At 39.0% G+C, this 26,110-nt stretch overlaps 1 protein-coding gene across 4 annotated transcripts in view; it reads right to left on the reverse strand.

The window, feature by feature from the left end:
- Nucleotides 1-26,110, reverse strand: part of LOC107688925 (S phase cyclin A-associated protein in the endoplasmic reticulum-like) — a 123,779-nt gene that overhangs the window by 37,813 nt on the left and 59,856 nt on the right. For all 4 annotated transcript variants that reach the window (XR_001634281.1, XM_016486758.1, XM_016486757.1 and 1 more), the window contains 3 exons: nucleotides 22,485-22,550; nucleotides 21,297-21,423; nucleotides 11,622-11,737 (listed from right to left, as the gene is read on the reverse strand). Coding sequence is in view for 3 of the 4 variants with exons in the window: in XM_016486758.1 (XP_016342244.1) it covers nucleotides 11,622-11,737; nucleotides 21,297-21,423; nucleotides 22,485-22,550 (309 nt within the window). In the remaining variant the exon portion in view is untranslated. The remainder of the gene's footprint in view (nucleotides 1-11,621; nucleotides 11,738-21,296; nucleotides 21,424-22,484; nucleotides 22,551-26,110) is intronic.

The following is a 26,110-nucleotide window of genomic DNA, read 5'->3' on the forward strand; positions in this document are numbered from 1 at the left end:
GCCCTATCTGCCGTACGGAAAAAGGGAATCTGACTTTTCTTTTTCAAACCAGGCCATGTTTACTTCCAGCCGTAAACATTTTGATATCCACCGCAACCTTCGCCATCTGTTCGGCATTTTCAGCCAAACCGTATTGGCACTCGTAATAAAAATAGTGCGAGCCTCGAAGGCCTCGGCCTGTCAATAACTTCCACCCGGCTGACGAAAACACCAGTGTATATTTTACCCACTGGCGGGCTGATCAAGGAGATAGTGGTGCGAGTATTGACATAGCGGTGTAAAAGCGTCAGACATGCAGTACGAGACCGCAGGGAAAACATTGTGCCTGGTCTGCTGGGAAAGGATCCAAGTATTCCCTGCACGCCTCGTAGCTTTGCACTTTCAAAGCCGCTCGATCGTGACCCGTTATAAAAATCGTGTGTACGTGCACTGTTATTAATCGACAAGTTTTCACCTCGTCCGTGGTTGACGAGGGTGTCGAAAGAGGTCTTGTTCAATTAATACGAAACGTTTGAAAATTGCTCGACGGCCAATGGAACATTGATTCACCAAAGCGTAAACGCTGAAGTGTTTCCTTTGTATTGATAGAAGGATACCGGGGAGTGTAACGGAGCTTGGGGCGAAAGGAGGAGGAAAGGAAGGACGGATGGTCATGGGTGAGTGGAGTGATACACCAGGCTCTGTTCAGTCAGGGAAGGGAAATGTGAGATCCCCTCCAACCTGTGCACTCTGGGCAGCAGACCAGGACTGCTTCAGCCACACTGATTTTCCACCATAGCGTCAATTGTGCAACTTTGAACAGTTTTTTTTATTCTTTCCATCAAATGCTCAAGCATTCTCAATGTGACTGTTAGGGTGAGCAGGTTTTGGCTAAATGAAACCTAAAACATCATCCACGACTTTCACATATGCGCTCTACACTTTTTAAGAACAGGAAATTATGTCTCATCTCTGTTTGTCATGGAATTTCAGGTATCCATATTGTTTCTAGGCAAGTTTTTAAAGGAAAAGTGTCAAATGTCCAGGCGAGGATTGAATGACAGGCCTCAGTGTCAAGGTTCACTTCGGCTTCTCAAATATAAACAGCGGATTGAGAGCTTAAACACAAGATTATCACATTATTGTAGTACCGCACATTAACTGGCAACTGAAATTGTGCTAACAAGTGTGAAAAACAATTATTAGCTCAGATTTATAAAAAGCTAATGAGCTTAGTTCTAAATAATTGTATTCATTGTAAAAAATAAAAATAAATCCCTATCCCAAACCATAAAATTTATATCAAGTTTAAGTATTAAACAAACAGATCATTAGAAATGTATTTTTTTATATTTAAAATAAAACAGCCAAGCTACATACATGAAACTATTCTAAAAACGTACCAAAATTAGACTACTTTTGCGCTAATGAGCTACAAACTCTTGCATGAGCTCATAAAAGATTCACAGTAAACCTGATCTAGGCGCACGTTCGCAGGGTTTTGAAGGTACGACCGAGGTTATCTGATGCCGGTCCAGTAATGCAGGGGGAGGAATGTGAGGAGTGGGGGTGGGGCAGCCCCAGGTGGCTCGCACGGTTAAACGGCAGATTATGGAGCACACGACTAATTTCTTTACACTAATCTTATTAAAGTGTAAAACAGCTGTCGACTAGCCAAATCTCAACACCAACCCCCAGTGCTTGCACCGAACCCCCAGTATGAAACAAATAAGAGCATTTGGGGTAAAAAAAAATAAATAAAAAGTAGCAGCAGAATGTCAGGAAAATGCTACACAGGTTAGGATGTTAAGCTACCAAACAAGTTGCTCTACCTAGCTTTTGTTAATTGTAAAATGCACGTTCACATGAAGTGACAGAAGCAGAGCTTGTCACAAAAAATGTCAGACAATAATAAATGCTAAGCATAGCTACTGATTGAAATCTCACTCGGCTAATCACCAGTAGTGATGGAATATCACATTAACTCACCTAACTGCTTGTAGCACTTTGTCAGATAATTACACAAAATTACTTGTTTGTCAGCTCTGCTAATTGTCAAAAGCGATAAAAACCATTTAAGCCTGTCTAGTTTGAAAACTCTTTGAAAGTGATAAACATATAGTATGACAATGAATAAGCATTAACGAAGGCTACCAGAAGTTATTTTCTAATTTGTCCAAAAATACACAAAAAAACTTCTGCAGTATGAAGAAAAAGAAACCATTTTGGTTAATGTGATGGATATCTGACAATAAATGAGAGCTACCTATAGCTCCTTGTTGATCTCTGTTTGCCATAAAAGGTAACAAAAATGTGACAATGTCTAAACAATTTTAGACTGTGATAAACTAAATTAAACCATCAAATCAAATAACCTATCAAACAAGTATCTATGTCTAATGCTTTATTTTCATATGAATTAAGTTCTAGAAACTGAGTTGTCAAAAGTAACAAAAACATTTAAACCTGTCTAGTATGGAAAAAAAAACTCATGATAAATATACAGTATGACAATTAATTAGCATTAAAAAAAGCAAACGACAGTTTGCGATCTCTTACTTATTTGACAAAAGTGGCAAATATTGCAGAATTTGTTAAAAAAAAGCACAAAATTATTTCTTAACATTTTAACTTTTGCAGTATGAAAAACACAATTTTGGTTAATGTGACATCTGGCCATAAATGAGCGATAACCAAAACTACTACGGATATCTCGGTTTATCATCAAAAGTGACAATAACACAAAGTACAATGTCTAAACCATTTTTGGCATTACTAAACTATTTTGCTGCTGTTGATGAATAAAAGAAGAGAACAATCTAGTGTCCATTCATTTTCATATGCTTTTGACAGCATTAAGTGCTAGAACCCGAGTGGTTCTTTATACTACAATAGTACAGATGTTACTGTGATTTAATTGCATAGCTGTGGTTGCGCTTAGTTCTGTTTATTGTTGGGTGTTTATCACATTGAATATCCAAGTTTTTCCTTTCATGCTACATCAGTACATTCTGCAGCTTTTGATGATAAACTGAGCATGAAATCATGCTCAGTGCTGTGGTTTGTACATATTTTGTTTTTTATATGAGCTTTGTCAGATTACACCGACACCTCACCTCATCTACCTGCTAAATTGACTGCGTTAAACACCCCATGCTGCTACTGTCTGAGTAATGGGAAGTTTTTTTCAGGCCATCCATCATCTTGAAACCCCTTAGATACTTAGAAGCTGTCACTGTCCTGCTTGAAATGATATCCTTACACCCCAGCCCACTGCCAGCCATAAACCGGGGTGCTTTTCCAGCTCGCTCTCCCCTAATTGACGATGATTAGCATGACATCCAACACCGGCCCGCAGTGCACGGCCTCTGCCTGTCTCTCCTCTTGATGATGACAGCTTGCGTCAAAAATTTTGAGGAGCAATTTGGTGAAGTGCCATTGTAGTCCGTCTCAGGTTACTCGAGGAGTATGTAACACTGACCCGCATGTGCCAGGTCGTCTCCGTGAGCACGTGGCATTCCTCTACCTGAGAGGATCCGAGATTCCCTTGTCGCGAGTTACGTTTTGACAACGCGATGTGAGCTCTGCCACAGGCCACCAGGTCTACAAACAACAGGCATATTATTAATCTGCCCATAATGAAGCATTATCTTGTTTACATAGGATTAATCTGCCAAGCTAACCAATGGAGATGGTCTCTATAGTGCTGTATTGCATTGAAAAGGAAAAGAAGGGCCACCGAGAGAAAGAGCATGCTAGATGGCAAGAGATAACAGCTAGAGAGCTGCAGATAATAAGCGCCGTGATCTCCTCACCTACTCAAGCTGGCTTAACCTCAGCTAACCATTAACCAATTAAGCTAACCGATTAGTCAATGAACACAAGGGGTGCAGACTTGCTTAAGGTGTGCCACAGGGCTCCGTCCTCTACACCTTGCCTTTCCCTATCCCCATTCACCTCACCCCCTGAGGGCTGCTCCTCAGCTTGGGTGGCCTCTGGCCTGGATGTGGGTCATTGGACTGACCTCTGGAACTGAATTAACCCATTCTAAAATCCATAGGCTAGCTCAGAGACAGGGAAGCAGATGGCTAAGAAGAATTCGTGATGAGGGGGAGAACACCCCTAGACTGTCTGTCTGGCCTAAAGTTGACGTTTCTCTACAAGAAACAACCGCATGATCTTGTCCTGAAAATGAACATTCTTTAAGAAGGTAAAGCTATCATGTTATACCATTTAAAGCACTGCACAAACAAACCTGGACATGGCCGGTAACACAAATGGTGTGATATGTAAAGGTCTTGGAGTGTCATCCATGTAAATTGGCTATCAAGCAGGAAAATAGGCTCACTTGGGCCTGTAGTTCACATTTCCAAATCTGTCAGCATAATCCCTATATTTGCATTTCACGCTTTTATTCAAAGCAACTGACAGCGCATTCAAGGTATATGCTTTTATCTATTATGCTTGTGCCACATTCTACCAATTGAGGAAAGTGTAAGACAGGAGTGTCCAATCCTGCTTCTAGAGGGCCACTTTCTTGAGTTTAGTTCGGACACAACTGCCTGGAAGTTTCTAGCATTTCTAAAGAACTTGATTAGCTGGTTTAGGGGTGTTTAATTAGGGCTACAGCTAAACTCTGCTGGAATGTGGCCTCCAGAATCAGAACTACACGCTCCTGGTGTAAAGGTAAGGTAAGTCTTCGACTGCCAGTATAACTTCTATACCTGCTTTTCAACAGGAAGTGGTTAAAAAAAACTTTGAGGGACAGAAAAGGGATCTGGAGCCGATGAGAAAAGGTGACGAGCAAATCCACCTGTCAAACAATCCTTCCTTTCATTGCAATCCAAATGACATTTAATTTGATTCTACCGTTGATCTTTCCTGATATCCTGAATGATTCCAAGACACCCATTCAGGCCGCTTTTCCACAAAAGGCTGGCCATAAGCTGGGGCAAAAGTCCCGGTGAGCTGTCACGCACCACACGGCGCGCACACACACATGCACGCAGATAGACATACCACATAATGGCATCCTGAAATGAAACCACTTGGAGAGAGCTTGCGAGAAGCTTTCACTGGGCACATTTAGTCATCATGTGACACGGAGGTTGAGGTGACAGGCAGTGGCGCGTCAATGAGTTCACTTCCACTTAGAAAAGTGAGACAGCCAAAGTCGAACGGAGTCGGGCAATCAGTTTAGCAGTCACAAGTGCTCCGAAATTTCACTGATCTATGGAAGATCTCAGTGATTTCCTGTTGCTGTTCAGAAGGAGTAGTTTTACTAAAAGTCATTTGTGAAACTCATTTAGGAGTGACCTGTGGACTTGTGAGTGTGTGTGAGGCTCTAGGGATGAGTGTGACTTGATTAAGCTCCATTCTGTAAGAGAGGGGACTGTGCGGTGACAGCAGTCTGGTCCAGTGCCCACCTTACAGCACTGACTTTCCCCTCTCCTCCTCAGCAGTGACCCCTACTGGGAGACAATGGGACTTGTCTTTTCCTGGATGGACTGAAAAGCTCTGTTAAGTCTGAGTGTAAATAAAAATTCTTACTAACAGTGACCCTGACCACCTGGTCCCAGACAAATGCTGTTTTGGTAGAGTAGAGGTTTGAGTCTTAATGCTGAATGCAATACATTTTTGCCCATAATCTAGAACACAGCAGTCATTGTGGAAGCCAAATGCCATATACTAACACAGAGCATTCAACTAGCTCTAGCAGCAACTGAGAATAGTAGTTTTGAGATTGGTCTCCCTTTGCGCTTTGGGAGTAATGCATAATCTTCTACTAATCTAAAGGTTGAAATCTCACTAAATACATTGTTTGCAATGTCATCATAGACCAGTCTGTCCCTAAAAACATACTTTCATAACAAGTGCACACATAAAAAAAAAAAGTCCTTAAAATAGTGACCCAAATCTCAAATCTCTCAAATTCTCTGTTCATGAACGTAAATGCTTCCTCGTAATGTTAAACTGAATTAATTTACCAAAAAAAAAAAATCCTATATATCCTTGGTTTACTCGTGCAAACAAAATGCAAAATGGCCTTCCTGCTCTAGACATCCGACCCCATTTCCTTCTTAGCCGTCGATTCCCTCCAAAACACTCAGCTCCAAGCCGCAGGGTTGCACAGGGACATTAACGGAGCCTCACTGTGGAATTAGTCCATTAATGTAATGCTAACAAGATGGAATCCTTCTCCCATAGGGGTAATATTACAGCGGCATCTCCGTAGTTATTCTTTTTTGCAAATCACTCAGCTTATCTGAAAGGAGGCGATCGATACGCAGCATTACAGTAAATAGATAAACTAGCGCTGCTGTAAGGGTTAGCGTCTGAGCCAACCATTATAGCGCGCAGATGAGGAGGAACGATTAGCATGCATTTGCTTGCGCCGTGCCCTTCACAGACACCTGGTGCCATAGCAAAAGTCACTGCTGACAAGAATTCATGGAGACAGATTGTCTTCCAGCGAATTGTCTAAGCTTGCAATTTTAGTGGAAATTTAATCAATTATTTGCAAAACTGCAGTAGGCTGGTATTTAAGAGCTTTTTTGCGGTTCTTCGTTCATTAAATTTCCCAGAACTTGCTAACAACGATGTGGATGATTTTTGGACATTTTCCACCTGTCCCAGAGCGACCGGCCAGGCAGCGCCATCAACACCAGGGCAAGCCACCTGGAGCTCCACTCACGTCTTTGAGAAGCTAGTGGAAACATGCAGGAATAATCTGACTCCTTAAAGGTTATCACAGGTTCAGCACCGTATGGCCTTAGGACACAGAGAGAGTGATAAGAAGAGAGATAAGGTGATTAAAGAAGGAGAAACTAAATTTAGGACACCGAAAGAAAAGTAGGAAAAAAAAACATTATGCAATAGTTACTCAAACCTGTTGTGTTCTAACCATTAAGTTGACAAAATTACAATGTATATTAAATCGAGAGATTACGTACTTAATATTAATTTTACTAAAATTACTATTAAAAAATTCATAGAAATGTTCTCTCCTCAAAAATAGTGTATGTATGTATAAATACATGGAAATACTAAGCTGCACAACTACCTCACTTTTAAAGTTTAAATCTAAATATAATCTAAATATAATAATAATTATTATTATATTTTCATGTACATATACTGCTTAACATGGCTGTTTATTGCTGATTGTAATATTGAGGCATATTAAAGAAAATATCAAATACTTATTAAATAATATGTTCATAGAATGAAAAAAATTGTGAGAAAAGAGCATTGCATAATGAAGAAAAACACCCATAAAATTATATTAAGTAAATATATAAATATCAAGATATAACACTGAAACATATTAAGACAGGTTAAAGTAATATCGATATCACCCTGCCCTATTGGTGTACAGTTGATTTAGAAAATTTGTATATTATTATTTGTTTATATTTTATTTATGTCTAAAAATTACTTGCTTAACATTAATATTAGTATTAAAAATGTCCTGACCATTTTTACACATACACTCTCTTTTTTAATATCTAAATATATTACTATCATTATTATTATTTATATAAATATAATTTTCCTTAAAATAAAAATTCAACATTGCTTATTATATTGAGGCCATATAAAAGAAAATATGAAATACTCCTTGTGTTTATTTTGTAAAAATTGATTAATTTAACATTTGGTAAAAAAAAGGAAAAAAACAAAACAAAAAACACCCTTAATAATTATATTAAGCAAATACATAAATATCAATACGATATTTAGAATGCTGAAATCTATTGAGACAGACTGAAATTATTAAAATTAAAATGATCATAATGACCTATATTGCCCAGCCCTAGTTGTGTAGAGTTGAATTTAAAAATTATTTAGTATAAGAAAGCATCAGCTTGCACTGACACAGCATGGAACATTAGAGAGTCAAACACTTCTTTACTGATCATCTGGATCTAAGGATAACCATTGTACTTTGCTTCATGCTTGGCAGAGAGACTTTTCAACAAGTCAAGACAGGGCTGAACCTCTGTCATGAAAGTGAGGCGACTCTTTTATCCTCCGAGAGGGACCACTTCAGCGTTTGATTGGACAGGACGTGGGAGAATGACAGAAATGCCTCCGAGATCTTTACCTCCTCCTGAGCGTGTCAAGTGGATCTTTCAAAACAAGAGAGGAGGATAGCGGTGGATGTGTTTGCACAGCCTGACCCAACATGCCGCAAACACACACACACACACACACACACACACACACACACACACAGGTTAAAGTAACAAAAACTGCCATTATTTACTCACCCTCATGTTTTTCCAAACCCATAAGTTTTTTTTTCTTCCATGGAACACAAAAGAAGAGATTTTTAAGAACGTGCTGCTCAGTCTTTTCCATGAGGACTGCAGCTTTCAAAATGCATAAAGGATGCAAAAGAACCATAGAGGTAAGTGAGTGAGTGAAGTGAAGTGACATGTGGCCAAGTATGGTGACCCATACTCGGAATTAGTGCTCTGCATTTACCCATCCAAAGTGCACACACACAGCAGTGAACACACACAAACCGTGAACACACACCCGGAGCAGTGGGCAGCCATTTTTGCTGCGGCGCCCGGGGAGCAGTTGGGGGTTCGGTGCCTTGCTCAAGGGCACCTCAGTCGTGGTATTGAAGGTGGGAGAGAGCGCTGTACATTCACGCCCCCCCCTACAATCCCTGCCGGTACGAGACTCGAACCCACAACCTTTGGGTTATGAGTCCGACTCTCTAACCATTAGGCCACGACTTCCCCCAGAGGTAGTCCATATGCTTTCTATTCAAAGTCTTTTGAAATATGATAACTTTGTGAGGAACAGACCGAAATGTAATCATAATTCGCTAACAATTTTCTCCTCCGGTGAGCTGTTAACCGCCATGACTGGATCAACGAGTCAGTCAGCTGAACTTGAGAACTGAATCGATCTAATTAGTGAACAAATCATTCAGGTTTTGTGAACCGGATCAACTGATTCGTTCAAAAAATCCAACTCATTCTAATGATCTAATTTTTGTCTGTTTTTTTAATAAAAAGCTAATGTACGCATTTAGATAACTTGGAATAGAGTCATATTAAATACTTTTATGATGTTTTTGTGTTATTTTTTTAAACATTAAAGCTCCAGTCTCCATTTAGTGTAAATGCGTGGAACAGAGCGACCTGTTAGTTAAAAAGTTCTCCTTTCGCGTTCCATTGAAGAAAGAAATTTGGGTTTGTAGTGACACTAGCACGTAAATAATGACTTGATTTTTTTAATCTTTTGGGTGAACTAATCCTCGAGTCGGATGCAATGCAGTTTCAACCTCTTCAAAAACTGAAGTTCATAAAAATTCATTATATTAAGGCCCACTTCAAATTTTCTGGAATTAATGACTGAACGACAAGGAGGCGCAGAGAACGAGAGTGAGAGTATGAGAGAGAAAAATCAATAAACACTAGATGGCCTGTAAAAGCATTATAAATATAAGTAGCATTTCTCCATTAAGGGAGATTTGGAAAACAGCAAATGCTAATGAGGAAGGCAAAGAGGCTATTGAAGTCCATTAGGAGCTCTCTCTAGTGAAAATAGTGGCTCTCTGAGGTTATCTACTGGCCAATGCCACTAGTTCCAGACCCACTATTCAAACCCGACTCCCATTTCCAAGTGACGGATAGGACAAATGTGCTTTCTGTGTACCAGCGAGGGGCCAAAGGAAGAGTGCAAAATGGATGATTCAAAAGCAATGCTTTTTATTTTCCAAACAAGGAACATTCTTATTCATTATAAATTCATTGTGATGCAGAGCGCTGGAAAGAAGGGAAATTACTTCACAGCTGAGCCGGAGTCACTTTGTGGGATTGGAAGGAGGCCACAAATCATGATCAGAAAACGACAAAATATTTCTGAGTTTGTGAGCAAGAAAAAAAAAAAGTGGTTTCTTAAGAAGACAGTTCATGTAAGAATTTAACAATGGTTTCCTGATCCCAATCCTGCCGATTTCATCATCATTTATCACCATCACTGAAAGAGGTAAAAAGGCCAAATATGGGATTTCTAAAGAAAATACTTTGAGTATATTTGATTTAAGAAGGGACACAACTATTTTAAATGATGAATTATTCACAATTAATCGCATATACATTAAAATTTGCTGAGAAAAGCAAGAAATTGAAGATAAATTTAAGACATTATATTATAGTGGCAGAATTATATTAAAAGGCATCTAATACAATTCACAAAAAGTTGCATTGCATTGTGTCACATGATTTATGAGAGTCCATTTTATAAAAACAGTGAAAATGTTTAAAAAGTGTGTTAAACTATTTATTTTCACACCAGCAAGGCTAATGGTGAGAACAAAGTGAATCATAAAATTACATACAACTAACAAAAAGCTTTATAACACATTTAGAATTAATATAGGCAGTGTTGGGAAGGTTACTTTAAAAATTTAACAGGTTACAGATTACAAGTTACCTTGTTTAAATTGAAATAAGTAGCGTAACTATTTCAATTACTTTACTGAAGTAATGTAACTGATTACACGTGATTACTTGATTACTTTTCTAGATGTCTAACAAATGTTTTTAGCTGTTAATCATTTTGAAACATTTAAAGCAGGCAGTAGTGCTCAACACTGATTACTGTCAGACTTCCAAAATCCTTCATCACTTGAATTAAGATTATAATTTAATTTTAAAGCACAGCCACCACAAAACAGACGTTAGCACCTCTTTTTACTTTGAGATCATTCTGAGGTTAAATAAAGATTTAAAATCATACCAAGATATAGTTTAATAGCTATGATACTGTTTTTGAAATCAAATCTTTGCATAGCTATGATAGGAAACACTGGCATCTAACAATGCCTTGGAAAAACAGTTAATCTTAAAAAATAAAGCATATACAGTCATGGCCAAAATTATCAGCACCCTTGGTAAATATGACCAAAGAAGGCTGTGAAAATTAATCTGCATTGTTAATCCTTTTGATATTTTATTTTAAAAATTGACGAAAATCTAACCTTTCATTGGATAATAAGAATTTAAAATGGGGGGAAATATCATTATGAAATAAATGTTTTTCTCTAATACACGTTGGACACAATTATTGGCACCCCTAGAAATTATTATGAGTAAAATATCTCTGAAGTATATTCCCATTCATATTCACAATTTTGAGCACTCCAGGGTGATTAGGAACAAGAAATTATCCAGCCATGGCTTCCTGTTTCACAGAAATATAAATAGGAGTGAAATCAAAGCCCAAATTCCCTTAATCATCCATCACAATGAGAAAAACCAAAGAATATATTTCTGATGCGCAGCAAAAGATAATTGAGCTTCACAAATTAGTGAAGCGGCTTTACGAAATTATTTTTTAAATAGAAGATCAAAAGGATTAACAAATGCAGATTAATTTTCACAGCCTTCTTTGATCATATTTACCAAGGGTGCCAATATTTTTGGCCATGACTGTACGTAAACCCAAATAGGAAATAAAACAGTTATCGAATAAGCATGTGCCTATTCTATGTCCTAAACTCCTGAAACACTGGTGTCAGAGCAAGAGCTGTCAATGCACTATTGAAAACTATTGAAAAAACAAACAAAAAAAGATATTATGTGAAGTTGAGCCTGTGCTTTTAAGTCGGTACTCACTTGAGAGGAATACGAGGGACTGCTGTGGGACTGGAGGCCGCGGTGACAACCTGTAGGATCTGTTCCAGTGCGGACAAACCCCCTCCTACCTGAAAAGCTACCTGATCTGCATTATTCTGAAAAAGAGAGATAGGGACAAGAGAGAGAAACATGGAGAGGCGAGCAGACTCAAGTATGGCATTGTTTTGTCATTGGTGGTATCCTCTCGTTGCCCACCTCCTGCTTTCTAGAGGGGAGCTGGAGTGAAATTTGAAGCAAAGTGATCCCCGAAGAATTCCTGCTAAATCTCAAAAGTGCACAACCCTTCCTAGCCCCCCACCCCCCGAGCAACCAAAAACCCACGCAAGACAACAAACACGCATATCTGCACACAAAGCAGGGGTGGTCTGGTTTGACAAAGAAGAGCTTAGGGAATACATAGACCGAGTCAAAATTTAGATTGGACAAAAAACCTTTTACGTCACAATTTCACAACTGAGCCAACAGTATGTATGAGTCAATGACAAAGACTGTTGAGGAAAAAAGAAAGAAAAACTTTTATTTAAAATACATGCACAAAGTTCCTAGGAATTTGATCTTTGCATTCATGAAGTGATTTTGAAAAACTCATACCATTTTTAACAAGTTTCAATTTGATGATTCTAAGAATGTCATGTGGTACAACCATGTAAAAAGCTATATGTTCCTTGTGAGAATACGCATTTGAATAAACATTAATTATTATTTATAAATATACATTTTGTATATATTTTTCGAATAAATTTTTTTTTCAAGTATCATGAATTAATTCATAAATCATAGCTTTAGAGAATTACACCACATTCAATTTTACATTTAGTGCTGGGCAACGATTAACCGCGATTAATCGCATCCAAAATAAGTTTTTGTTTACATAATATGTGTGTGTGTACTGTGTATATTTATTATGTATATATAAATACACACACGTGCATGTATATATTTAAGAAAAATATATGTTTAGTTTATACACTAAATATATTTATATATAATATAAATTATATGAATGAATATATACATTTAAATACATGTAAATATTTTCAAAATATATACTGTATGTGTGTATTTTCAAAATATATACTGTATGTGTGTGTCTTTATATATACATTATAAATATACACAGTAGACACACATATATTATATAAACAAAAACTTTTATTTTGGATGTGATTAATCATTGCCCAGCACTATTTACAATCTAAACTAACATTGCCTTTTCATAAAAAGGCCAAATTATCTGATATTTCTAGAGACTTGTTGACCTTGACACAGTAATGAGGGTCTACAGGGGTCCTACTTATGATTCCTGTTTTTTTTTCTGCATGTTGGTTACACCACATGACGTTGATTTGGCAAACAGTTTTTCAAATATTAATAAGTTAAACATTATTATCTCTAAGAAAAAGAAATATTAATGTTTAACTTACTAATATTTGCAAAAACTGTTTGCCAAATCAACGTCATGTGGTGTAACCAACATGCAGATAATAATAAACATGCAAATAATAACAACAGATTATGCCAAGCTACTTAACATTTTTTCTTCATTATATCAGGACAATTGTATCCCTACCCATAAAAATGGTCAAAATAAAAATATGCTCATTGAAAAAAATAAATAAATATAAAGTATTCAGTAACTGTGTGAATAAAATTTTAAGATTTTCAAAACATTAACAGATACTGTACGACAAAAAATATGAGCATCACGTCATTGACCTGCATGCATTTTAAGTTATTTCAGGATTTTCTAATTGTCAAGGTTCAAATGCAACCTTCAGTTGTTGGTTATCATAGATATCAGCCATAAAACTTTTAAGAGGAGGGTCAACCAAACTGTGCCTGAAACTCATACGGAGCGAATGAGCGTCTTTGAGTAAGAAGAGACGTAAAACAGTAATTTAACTGACGTGCTTCTCAAATCAAACTGTTTACAGAGGGGACATTTTTACTTGCATCATAAAATTCTTTAAAGTTCAAAGTGGAACCCCTTTAAATGAGTCATACGGTCTAAATTCCCCAGCTCCCTTACTTTGAGAAAAGGAAGTAAGTGCCTCAGAGGTTGGCGATGAGTTCGACCCCAATGTTGCCACAAAACGACACATAAATCAACAAATCTGAATTTGAAAGTGACAGCAGTTGAGTCATGTATTTGGAGGATCGAAGAGCACAGAAGAGAAGAAGAGAAGAAGACAACTGAGAACGTTGCACCTACTCCATATAATGAGGTCAGATTCTCGTCCGCTATGTGACGGCACTCAAAGTCAGGCACTTCAAGATGTTTTTGTTCAGGGGATGGCGGGGGCTGCCAACAAGCCTGAACATATTGAGCAGCAAACAGAGGAAGCGCTTTGCAAAATTACATATAAGCTCCTCTCTTGTCAATCACAAGTGCCGCCAAAGACTCATTCCTGGAGATCCAGTGGCAAAGAGAAGGCTGAACCTCTGCCAGGGTTAAGAGATTGGAACAAGCTTGTTGTCAGATACACCAAAGGTGGAGCACGCTTGAACAGCGGCTGGGATTAAGAAAAGCTCACTGACAGCTAGGTGAAGATGGCCATGGAGCCTCGCTGCCTATAGCGTGAGGACGAACCCAGGTCACAACAGTAAATCGAATGGGTTCACAGCACACCCATCAGTACAGCCCTGTCAAATGCTCCAGAGGCAGGAGGGTTGGCCGCTCATGGTGGCCTATTTAAGAGGTATTTGGAGGGGTTAGCTGGGGCCTGTACGGTGATGGCGTGTGGAACTCAGTTCAGAGGGAGGTGTCTCACCTTGCCCTTTCTGGCTTATTGACAGATCCCCATGCTGAGCAAAGGATCTGGAATCTGGAGAAGTTCAGAAAAGGGATTGAAGATGAGATGATAAACATTAGATTGTGAAGAAAGATACAAAGAGTTTAACGAAATACATGCTTAGCAAGGAATCTAAATTAATACAATATGGAAAGTAAGGAGAAAGGCTTTGTTTGGGCAACAGAAAGAGCTGTAAAAAGTACTGAGAAATATATTTAAGTTATTGTGTCAAGAGTCAAAGTACTTCAATGCTAAAAAAACAAAACAAAAATTATAAGGGGTGAAAAGGACAATTTTTGCCTCTGAACTAGGAGTAAAATTATTCCATTTCAACAGTACTCAAACAATATTTTGGATCATTTGTATTAAGTACAGTAATGCAGTATCCCTGGCAACAAGTGGCAATCATAAACAGAATAAAAATGTCTCATTACAAGCTATACATAAATGTCTTTCTTATTCTGCTACAACCAGGCAAAATAAAACATGAGAAATAACATACCTGTATTTTATTAAACTGATAGTAAGTAAACTGAAAAGCCTGTGCAGAAATATTAAAGTAAACCTTCTAAATGACACATACTGTTGTGCTCTTCTGCACACTGTTACGAAAAATGCAACTTTAACATGCTGCCAGGGGCTTCCCATTCTCAATAATCATCTGGCATTGATATTGCTTTTCAGCAGGCCACGTCAGACGAGCAACCCAAATATTTATTTATTTGCGACCAGCATGCCTCTACAATAGCAGGAATAATGTGTTAACATGTCATTTGTAGCTTACATAACTAAGGAGGCACTGTGTTCCACTCGTGCGATTTTCTGGCAACAGAACAAAACAGTTCAATGCCACTACAAACAACATAGAAAAAGTGAGTAAAATTTAAGAAACAAATCATGCCTACTGCTCTAAATATTCAAAGTGCTTCATGAATATAAAAACAAATGCTTGCTAAAGTCAGTTCAAAAGCAGTATGTAACAGTTCAGCAGCAGCATTAAACAAAGCTACCTGGTGTGGCGTCTCCACTCTTAATTCATTTGTGAACTTGGTCTCGATACTATGCAATCACATTAATCATCGAGGCAGACTGTAATATGACAAAACGTCACATGGCATGTCATAAAAAACATGCTTGGAAGTGATGTGCAAAGCTGGTACTAATCCTTGATTCTGCACAGAGTGCCATTGCATTTGCCTGGTGTACTGACCTCCTTCAACAAACACTTCACTGACACTATAATAGGATGAGAGCTTGCGTTTTTCTAATAGGGAATTCAAACAGAAGACCTGAAGACAGATCAGATGGTTAGAGAGCAGGGAGGGTGCAGAGTAAATCTAAATTATACGGTTCGAACAATCTTATCCAATTACTAACAAGAGTGGCCATTTTAGGCAAGGCTAATCAAAGGGCCAGGCAGCTGCGCTTCCCGCTGGCCAGCCAGGACAAGGGTACGGGTGTGGGGTACACGTTAAGTGGGAGGGAGGGCTGTATGTGTCTGCGTGTTCACCTCCTACAAACCATTCTAATTAGCCGACATGAAAAGTCAGGGGGAGGGGAATGCTCCTAAAATGCTGCATCCCCCTTCTTGCAACAGATGGAGAACAACTGGCTGGGGCGTTCATTGACGAAGGGGTTCACCAAGGTTCCGTCTTAGGCCCATCCATCTTTTGGCAAGTGGCGCACTGATGTAAACATGCCCCCTCCAGTTACAGCGACAGCTCCAAATCTCAGAATGAATAAGAGTGCTGGCATGCAGACGAGGTACAAGTCAGTGTTTTGTTCTCAAGAAGAAGTATAGAAATACACAAAGAAGCATAAACACTGTTCCCATTTAGTGAAGAGGCCTGTGCTGACATAACAAGAACGGAAAAAAGCTGTAAACCACATCAAGAGCATTGCAGACAGTAAAGCAATAAGTTAGTTTTTACAAGGTTTAATAGCACACATTTAAGTACACACTGGAAGATAATTTGCGGGAGCAAGAAACAATTTAGGAGGAAGTGTTCAGTTTTAGGATAACAATAGAAACCAACTGTTCATTGGAAACAAGTGAAGATTATCAAAAGGAACTTCGGGAATTTTTAAGAGTATATGTCAGTTACAAACTGGAACTACAGTACATGCTGCATAACCCAAAATCAGCAAGAAACGCTGTGCATGCCAGAATCATAAACCTTTAACTCTGGAATATACAAACTGCCAAGTTCACTCATGGTGTGCTTCTTTTAACCCCTAACCGAGAACATGGAAAACTACACAGCATTATTAGTTCAAATATCAAGCTGATATCCAAAAATCAGCCACCCAAGGGCATTTCTTTCCACCATGGATTTCTGACTCTTCTAATAGCTGTCTTCATGCCCCTTCAAACATGCACCTGAGGGGAAACATGAATCCTCTACTCTCTTACAGTCACAAGCAACAGTCAAGTGGAACAATAGAATTACTAGGCAATTAGGGTTTGAAAATGACCTTACTGACAGCACATGGTGAAGGAATGTAAAACTATGTCCATGTTTTTTTTTAAACTAACTAGCTAATTCCCAAAGCTCGACCTGTCCCTCAGCAGCAGAGAGGCAACACCCAATCACCTCACATCTTTATGAAGAGGCTTGTTGAAAAATGTAGTTCTTGTCATGCATTTCAATGATCCTAAAACCAACAACTACAATTTGTTCTCTTGTCAGTTGGTGTTTGAGGTCAAAAAAATGAAACATGCAAGATTAGAAAATATACTTGATGTATGTGTTTTTGTTGTTTTGAATGTTATGAATGTTTATAAATTAACACAAAAGACCAGAGGTTGGTCGCATAAAATGCTTAGACTAGCCTTACAAGTCTAATTTTCTTCTTTAAGATTGGTATTTTTGTTGGTTACATAAAAACCTATATTTTCTAATTTGAATCTGAAAAATAAGACTTATCACCCCTTGGCTAACTGCTAGTTGGTCAGACTTGTTCCAAAGAGACAATCTTAATACAGAGGCTAATTTTATGCAACTGGCCTCTGTTGTTCCCAACTTTGGGTCCTCAAGTACCCCCAACACTCCACATTTTGAGATCACCCTTATCTTACACACCTATTTCTTGTCTTGGAGTTTCTTCTAATGAGTTCAATTAGATGTGTTTGATTAGGGAGACATTTAAAAGGCACATTATTGGGAGTAGTCCAGTATCAAGGCTGGAAACCACTGCTATATACAATCCGGGAATGAATCAAATATATGGCAGGAGGTAAAAGTTTGGCCACCTATTGGATTGGACAGCAGACTTCACCTCTTGCTTAATAATCTTCAAGCAACACTGACAGAGTCAATCACTAATGTTCTTCTCCACTCTCAACCAAGGCTTCCGCCAACATTTGCTGGATCCTTTCTCCACCCCAGGTCATCAAACATGGATTGAGGGCAAGTACAATGCTGGAAGGGCCCCTTGGCGCCTCTTTCCACAGCCTTGGGCCTCTTGATCAGGTATAGCTAGCCACCAGTTGGTCACCAAGGGGAGCCAACCCCTGACAGCTGGCAAATGAAAATGTAAATACTGGCTGGCCCAGCAGGCCCAGAATGTTCCTGACAGTCCCTCAAGTGTCATAAAGGCAGTCGATCTCGGCCTGTTCTTTATTTGAAAGCAGTGACAAACACACCCTGGCAGAATGTAAATACGTGAGCTCATTCCGCTAAGGTAAGAGAGCGCAGATCAGAGGAACAAGAAACTCCCCTGAATATTCCTAAACGACAAGAAGGGAAAAAAGGCTCTTCGATCAGCCGGTTCTCCCGGAGACAAACTGAAACCTGGTTTGACACAAAATAAACCATTAGAGGGCTCAGAGGGAGAGGCGGGCAAAGGTCGGAGACTGTGCCCAAGCAAAGTCAGCATGAGGAACTAGGAGTGGGGGAGGCCACACTGCTTGAGGGGCTAGAAGGGGCGCGGAGAGTCTGGTGTTGTTCGAGGAATTAAGTGGAGAAAGTGGAGACTGAATCAGATATGGGTATGAGGGAAAAAAAACAAATCTGTAGGTGAGTCAGTGACATGAGAGATGCTGGTTAGGTCAAATAATCTAAACGTTCTTGACTTGAGGTGACGCTGAGGGGGAAGGGGTGTACGCAGACTCCCAATAAAGTGGGAGACGAGTATTTATTTGACTTTGTCCAGGGATTACAGGCGGAACTGCCTTGACAACTAGGGTTCACAGACTTGCCCAGTTTGGTGGCATGCAGACCTTAGCTGGACACTGCAGGAACCGGGTTTCAGGAATCCACAGCTGTGACTGACAGTCTAAATTAAGTCCAGATACTGTACTCTTAAGAGAGAGTCTTATTCCCAAAAGGCCACAAGAAAGAGCCTGAGGAGCTGACATTTCCACAAGCACTTCACCGTTCCAGCGACTTACAAAAACAAAGACAGCGGGAGTTCTTTAAAGCTGTGGAAATCTCCAGAACGAGTTTGTATAGGAGGCCTTAGGGACAATACACAAGAAATGTACTCATGTTCTTGATAGAAGCTGTCATTCAGAGACACTTCTAAGCAGTACAGGGCCTGGAGAGGGTGATGAGATGACAAGGCCTGATCTGAGAAAATCTGTTGAAGGGAATCTGAAGCATGTTGGTTATATTGTAAGTGTTAAGTAACCTCAGACCTACCTTGCCAGATTTAAGGTATAATAAACAGGTTGTTAAAATAATCTGCTGGGTTAATTTTAACTGATTGTTCCATCCCCTTCAATCCAATCTAGCAGCTTATGATCTCCTCTCCTCCCCTCCCTCAGCCCTCCTCCTCACCCATTAGCTCAGCTTTACCACCCTTTTCTGTCTCTCTTACCTTTCTCCTCTCCCTCCAGAAAGACCATTAACAACCCACATCTCCTCCCACTGGTCAATACAAGCACACCATCAATGCACCATTCATCCACCCACAAACACACACCCACCAAACCACACATCCCTTCATCTGATGAGTGTATTACAGAATGGCACTTGTCATTACCAAAATGTGACGTGTCACCAATCCATTTCTCCTTTATTGAGCTAGAGAGGTATACTAGAGATGGGGCACTATGGTCGACCAAATATTGACCAGTTGATTAGTCAAGGCGACTAGAATAGGTTTTACAGTGTTTGTTAACTTTAGTGGCAGTGCTTTAATTAGCATTCTTTTTTAACAGCATTAGCTTTTAGCCAGTTTACACCGCAAGAACAAAAACTATAATGATAACTAAAACAATAACGATATTAGCATCCACACCAACGCACAATACCATTCTGTTTATTATAAGCTTGAACAGCAGTTATAACTTCTGCTGCTTCAAGTTCAGTCAGGTGGATTCTGATTGGCTGTCAATGTTTTTAATGGCTCATCAGCTGGATTCCATTGATTTTATTCTTCTGTGGCGTTAACGTTATAGTTGTGGTGTGGAATTCCCTATTCTCTTAGAATTAGTAGGATTGTTAAAACTTTATAATTATAGTTAATCGCCCTTGGTGTGAATGGGCCTTTAGAAGAACATCTTGTACTGCTGTCACTCCTCATAGCTTTTTGAGTGTCCAGCGACACAGACACACACACACAGCATTTCAAGCGTCCAAGCTTTAATTGTGTCTTAAGTCTCCTGCACCGTTTCATTCTATTTAGCCATTTTTGGATGCAAAAACATGTCTTATGTAAACAGCCCCTAAGGTTGAACTGGGGTCAAGTGAACCTGAAACCAGTCTAATTATACAGGGGTTCCAGTTAAGACTGATTAGTCAACTAGTCGTTCAGGCAACCCACAAATTAGTTTCTCTGGAAAATGCGATTTGTCATACACAAACACTAAATTCAGGCACTTCACTAATTACAAGATAACATTACGCAATGTTTTTGCAAACACAATGCAATGGATTACAAGAGTAAATTTGGCTATCAGTGAAACACAATCATCGTTAATCATCATTACCATATTAAGAAACTTTTAAAATGAACAGCTGAATTGAATTTCAGAACAGTTTATCTTTTAAAACATTATCAAATACATCAAAAGTCAACAGCTCTTTTATAATTGATGGATATAATCTTTCAGCTCTTACTGAATTGTGGGATATTAGTAGAGCTCTGTTTTGGCAGCATACAAAAAAAAACTTGAGTGATCGCCAAAACGCATCTTCAAAAGCTTCCCTGCTTTATAACTTAAGTCGTTTGGATTATGTTTACTTTTGAAAAACCAACATATTTTTGTATAAAAGCCACAATGCACAACAGTAGCCAGCCAAATGCTCGGAAACATGTTCGCCTGTCTGACAAACAGGGATCTCCGCCAATTAATAACATCTGCAGCAATGAAAACAAGCACCTAACCTGGCCCTCATTACTAAATAACCACGGGCAGAGAGTTGGGGATGGAAAGCGATACTCTGCATAGACTGCGAGACGGGGAGGACGGCAGCCAAAGCCGGCGGTTCAGGGGAGTCGGTGTTGAGAGCAGCCTAGAGGCTTATCTTCAAGTCAAATCCCTTCACACACACACACACACACACACACACACACACACACACTCAATCCACACAGACTAGACTTCAGACAATAAACCCCCCAAGCCACTGACATAAACTGGTCTGAACACTGCTCAGATGCTTACTGTCCCAGAAGAATCCTGGTGTGACTGTGCAGTAGTAAAGATGAACAGATAAACAGCAGTTTAAACAGCAGACATCATATACCCATTCAGTCATTACTGGTATCTCCAGCTTTCTCCGGTCAGCAAATAGCACTGCATTCTGAATTGAAGTTCTGGAGTCTTTTCAGGAATATTATTTTAGACGGCATGTCCCTCTACAGGGACATCAGAACAGACCAGAGAGACAGATTATGAGATATATGTACAAACCTGTTTCTCCAGAATGCGGGAGATTTCTCCCAGGGTTCTGTCCAGGCCAGACACTTTGTTACTGGCCCATTGGCCACTGTCCTGCCCCTGCTGCTGCTTTAATAGATCCTTCACCAGACGCTGAATCCTGGAAGCAAAGACAAACACACAACTGGGTCAAAAACCTGGGTCAAAACACGTTCAGGTCACACCAACCCCCCAAAAATAATTATTTAAAACACAGCCTTATTTTAATTTTGCATTATTTTCACAATAATTTACCACATTTCTGCTCCCTTATTCTTACTACCAGATTGTGAAAACAAATGTTTAAATTGTAAGGTATTTATATACCAAAGTAGTTTATATTTGATTGTTATTTTTTGTACTACCTTTAAATGATCCTGATTTAAACTTAAAAACAACTCAGCATTATTAAACATATACAATTTTAACTGAATATATAAAATTACAATTATTGTAATAATTAGCAATTAAAATATAATTTATATAAAATGTATATCAAGATACTTGTTTGTTATTGATATTAATTTATTACATGTCACATGTATTTAGCTTTCATTTGTTTTATTTCAATTTTAGTTTTAGTCATTTTAGCAAGTTTAGTAAGGAATTTTAGTAAGTTTTTCATCTAATAATTTTATATTTTTATTTCAACTTTCTTTCAATTAAAGAGAAATATTTTTAATAGCTTTATTTAATAACAACAACACTGAACCTGTTTCACCTAATTATATGCGCTACATATTGCTCTGGTTTATCTATAACCATACTCTTTTCCGAAAGTTTCAGCATTTTTTTTTTAATAATTTTATTTAAAAATACATTCTTTTGAAATAAATAATTAAAAAAATAAAATATTATGCCCTTTTCAGGGACTGCTGGAATGTCACAGGTGTAGGTGATTTCACATTTTACTATCATTGTGCAAAAGCACAAACCTGATCCACACAAAGCAAAATAGCAAGAATTATAGACTAAGACGAGATGTGTGACAACACCGCTTAGATATCAGTATTGCATTGCATTGCATCTAATGGGCAAAACTAAAAAGGTTTGATTATGGAAAGCCCAGTGCTGGCATAATTTCTGAAGTTTGGATTTAAAAAGACAGCATTAAGACACGAGTACTCGGTAGAAGACCTCAGCTTGGGTATATGATCCTTAAAAGTGGAGCGGGGAGCTTACTTTGCCTTGTAAGGAGAGTCGGGGTTCTGGGTCTTGGCTTCCATGCATGTCTCATACTCCTTAGCCCTGAAAAAGAAAGACAAATAAGTCTGTCAGAAAGAGACGGAAAGAGAGAGAAAGATAGACAGAGAGCCAGGGAGGAGTCCGATGGCTGTCAGCCTGAAGACATGAGGAGATAAGACGACGTGCTGAACAAAGGAAATGTCAAGAGGTCAAGCTGAGCCTCAAACTGTTTATTTAGTCTTTGGGCAGCACTAGCAGCAATCACAAACTAACAAGCATGAACGAGTCACAAACGCTCAGTCTTCAGAGAGGTATCACAGTAGAGGATGTTGTTTCACAGCAGGGAATACCAAACTCTCCAATAACCACACTATTTAAGTTCAGAAATCAAAATAAATAAGATTGATTGGCCGATGGGTGTGAATTACTCCTTCTACATTCCCTCATGAGTCACAGACCAAAATAATGTGTGCCGTCAGTCAGCTCTAGCACGCTGGTGTGGTCCAACAAGCATAATTCCTGACAATCACACATCCCATTCCGTCAGATAAGGATGATCGATCAGCTCCTAAAAAAAAACGCTTGATGGATGGATGTTCAGGGCTCTGATAAACTCAGACGTCTCTTTCCGGCAGACAACGTCAGGGAGCAGAGTGGTCACAAGACTTTTAATAGTTTAATCTTGATTTGAGTTGAAATTCCAAAGTGATTTTGGTTTAACCCAAATGGTATTGGTATACACTGCTAAATAAGAAACAAATTTAATTTTCAATCAACATTTTCAAAATAATTTCAGCCTTAAGGAAGCTCCATATATTTAGACTGTTTAAAGAACTATATAACCTGTTATTAAAATTCGAATTTCTCCGCTGGGGCACAGAATTCTACCAATTACGCATAACAAGAAAGTCGTTCACAGCAGGTTATTTTGAAGTCTCATCTGAATATATTTGAATATAATTCAACAAAATGAATAACTAAATAATAATAGAATGAATGAATGAATGAACAAACGAGTGAATGACAAAATAATAAAATGAATGAATTAATAAATAAACTAAAATACAATGAATGCCTAAATAATGGAATGAATGAATGATAGATTGAATGACTAAATAAACAGAAAGAATGAATAATAAATAGAATGAATGACAAACAGAATGAAAGAATAAGTGAAGAATGAATGAATAAATAGATTGAATGACTAAAACAGAATGAATGAATGAATAATAGATTTGAATGACTAAACAGAATGAATGAATGAATTAACGACTAAGAATAAATGACTAAATAATAAACCGAATGAATGATTGAATGAATGAATGATAAATAGAATGAATGAATGGATTATTGAAAAATACAATGAATGAATGAATGAACAGTGGAAATGGAATTTTTTGGTAGATGTTGGGTTGAGGTGGATACATTTCTAGTACTGATCTGTAGGAAGCAATAAATCACACTAAATAGTGCTCATTTGAATAGTGACTTCAAGTGATTTTATGGTGTCACAAAGGACAGGAGACTTTGGAGATTCAACAGGGCTATGTGATGATCCCTTAACCCTAAGCCTTGACTTCACTATTAACACAGCTATGTTTAACTCCACCTTATTTTGAGTGACAGTAGCATAGCATGCTTTACAAATTCTGAACAGTGATTTCAATGTGCTCTGTTTTGTAGGAGTGAAACGATGCTCGCCAAGCCTCGAGATTTGAGCAGTGGTGTGCTCAGAGAAAGATTGTGAACCGAACCTGGCCTCGTCCTCATCCTCCAGATTACAATATTCCTCTTTGACAGCTTTACGCTTGCACGGGTTAAACAGAGGGGCAATCGCCGGACTATCAATCTCTGAACACGGCAGGCCCCATTAAACGGGCCGGGCACCATAAATATTAGTAACCAGCTATAAGTGGGGGTGGCAGCTACAAAGCTACAATGCAGAGCTAATCATCAATTCATCACGATGTGCCCCACTATTCACCTCCGCCCACGCTGGATGCAGACGGCCCCCTCCCCCAATCGACTGTAAAACAGTCAATGCCTTCCGACGGATAAAAAAAAAAACAAATACAGTGTATCCGTTTTAAATGTGCTATGGGAGGCTCAGGCGTTCGGCACTCCCAATTACAGAGAACATTTGGTTGGGCAGCGGTGCAATATTGGATTTGAGAGGCTCTCAATCAAATGGAAGACAATTTGACTGATGATGAATAAAAGGACGAGGAAAAGGGAGGGAAAAATGTGACCTGTGGAACATATCCACCAAGAGGAATGAGGCTGGATCCATCTATAAATTCAACAAACGCATATAAGGGGTTATATGTGGAATAAATATTGGATACATCCCGAGATTAAAAAGATTTACATGCACCTGATGGTAAATAAAGGTCCGAGGTAAGCAGAGTCCAAGTGTCTTAAAGTTGAAACTATCGGAGCTGCAGTCTAGTGGTTGTTCCAAATGGAACACTTCCAAATGTGGACTTGTCGTCTAATGTCGTCTAATAACCTTAACTTGCAAGTATCCCCAAAATTCACAAGATTGTATGGTGTCCCATCTGTTTTATGATTCAGAAGGGTGCCCACAAACTTAAATCCTTATTGTGACCACTAGGTGTCCTTTATGTTGCCTTTGTCAGAGATCGCACTTATTGCTGCAAAAAAACTATTGTCACTAAATGTCACCAACATTTGGACTCAGAGGAGGATGGAAAGGGTCCAAAGGCCACACTTGATGTGAACTTGAAGACTTGTGGTCTTTGCCACTGACCATATGGGTCAGTCAGTTTGCAAAATGGCGCTTTCAAGTGCCCCCTTTGTGGCCGCTATGTTCCCTCAATGTGTCCTTTTGCTGAGCCTGAACTGAGACACTAACACGTGGACTCAGAGGAGGGCAGCAAGGATGTGCATGTGAATTTGCAGATTTGTGTTTGCTGTACTGACTGTATCAGTGTCCCATTTGTCAGTTTACCATTCAGAAGTGTACTCTTAAGAGCCTACTTTATGGCTGCTATGCACTCTTTTACTTTGGCCAATTCGGCACTTGTGGTCTCTGGGAGTGCAGAACAGGGAGTCTTTTGTGTGCCGCCCCCTCTGAGGTAGACCAACACATAGAGCACACTCTTCTCAAGCCTGGGGACAAGACAAGCAATGCAACCAGCCAAACATCATACACGAGAGAGAAAGGGTCATCCGAGAGAGAGGGAAAGAGTTAAGAGCGAGAGACTTTGAAAGTTTAAAGCCCACATCCAATGCTGACATGGGCGGACATGCTACTTTCATGGTAATTAAAACCACACGTTTGCACACGAAGAACAAGCTATATATTTGAAGAATAAATCAGGGTCCAGCTAAGGAAATTTTTCCATGCCACGGCTGTGACGGGGACTGAGCGGGCTTAACAATGACACTGGGGGACAGGGCAACCTGGGAGGGCTGAGAAAAGCTCTCTAGCGTTTTACAAACACCACAGTGCTCCAATAAAACGGCTCATTTCCACTCCGTGGTGGAGCCGCCAACCTCAGCAACCCAGGGCTGTGGGCGGCCGTGATTTATGAGCGTGTAACGCCTGTTCTCTCCCTTTCATTCTTTCCTCCTCACCCTCTTTCCCTCACTGTGTGAGT

Source organism: Sinocyclocheilus anshuiensis, unplaced genomic scaffold, assembly GCF_001515605.1.
Source record: "Sinocyclocheilus anshuiensis isolate Anshui unplaced genomic scaffold, SAMN03320099.WGS_v1.1 scaffold1062, whole genome shotgun sequence".
Classification (NCBI taxonomy): Eukaryota; Metazoa; Chordata; class Actinopteri; order Cypriniformes; family Cyprinidae; genus Sinocyclocheilus; species Sinocyclocheilus anshuiensis.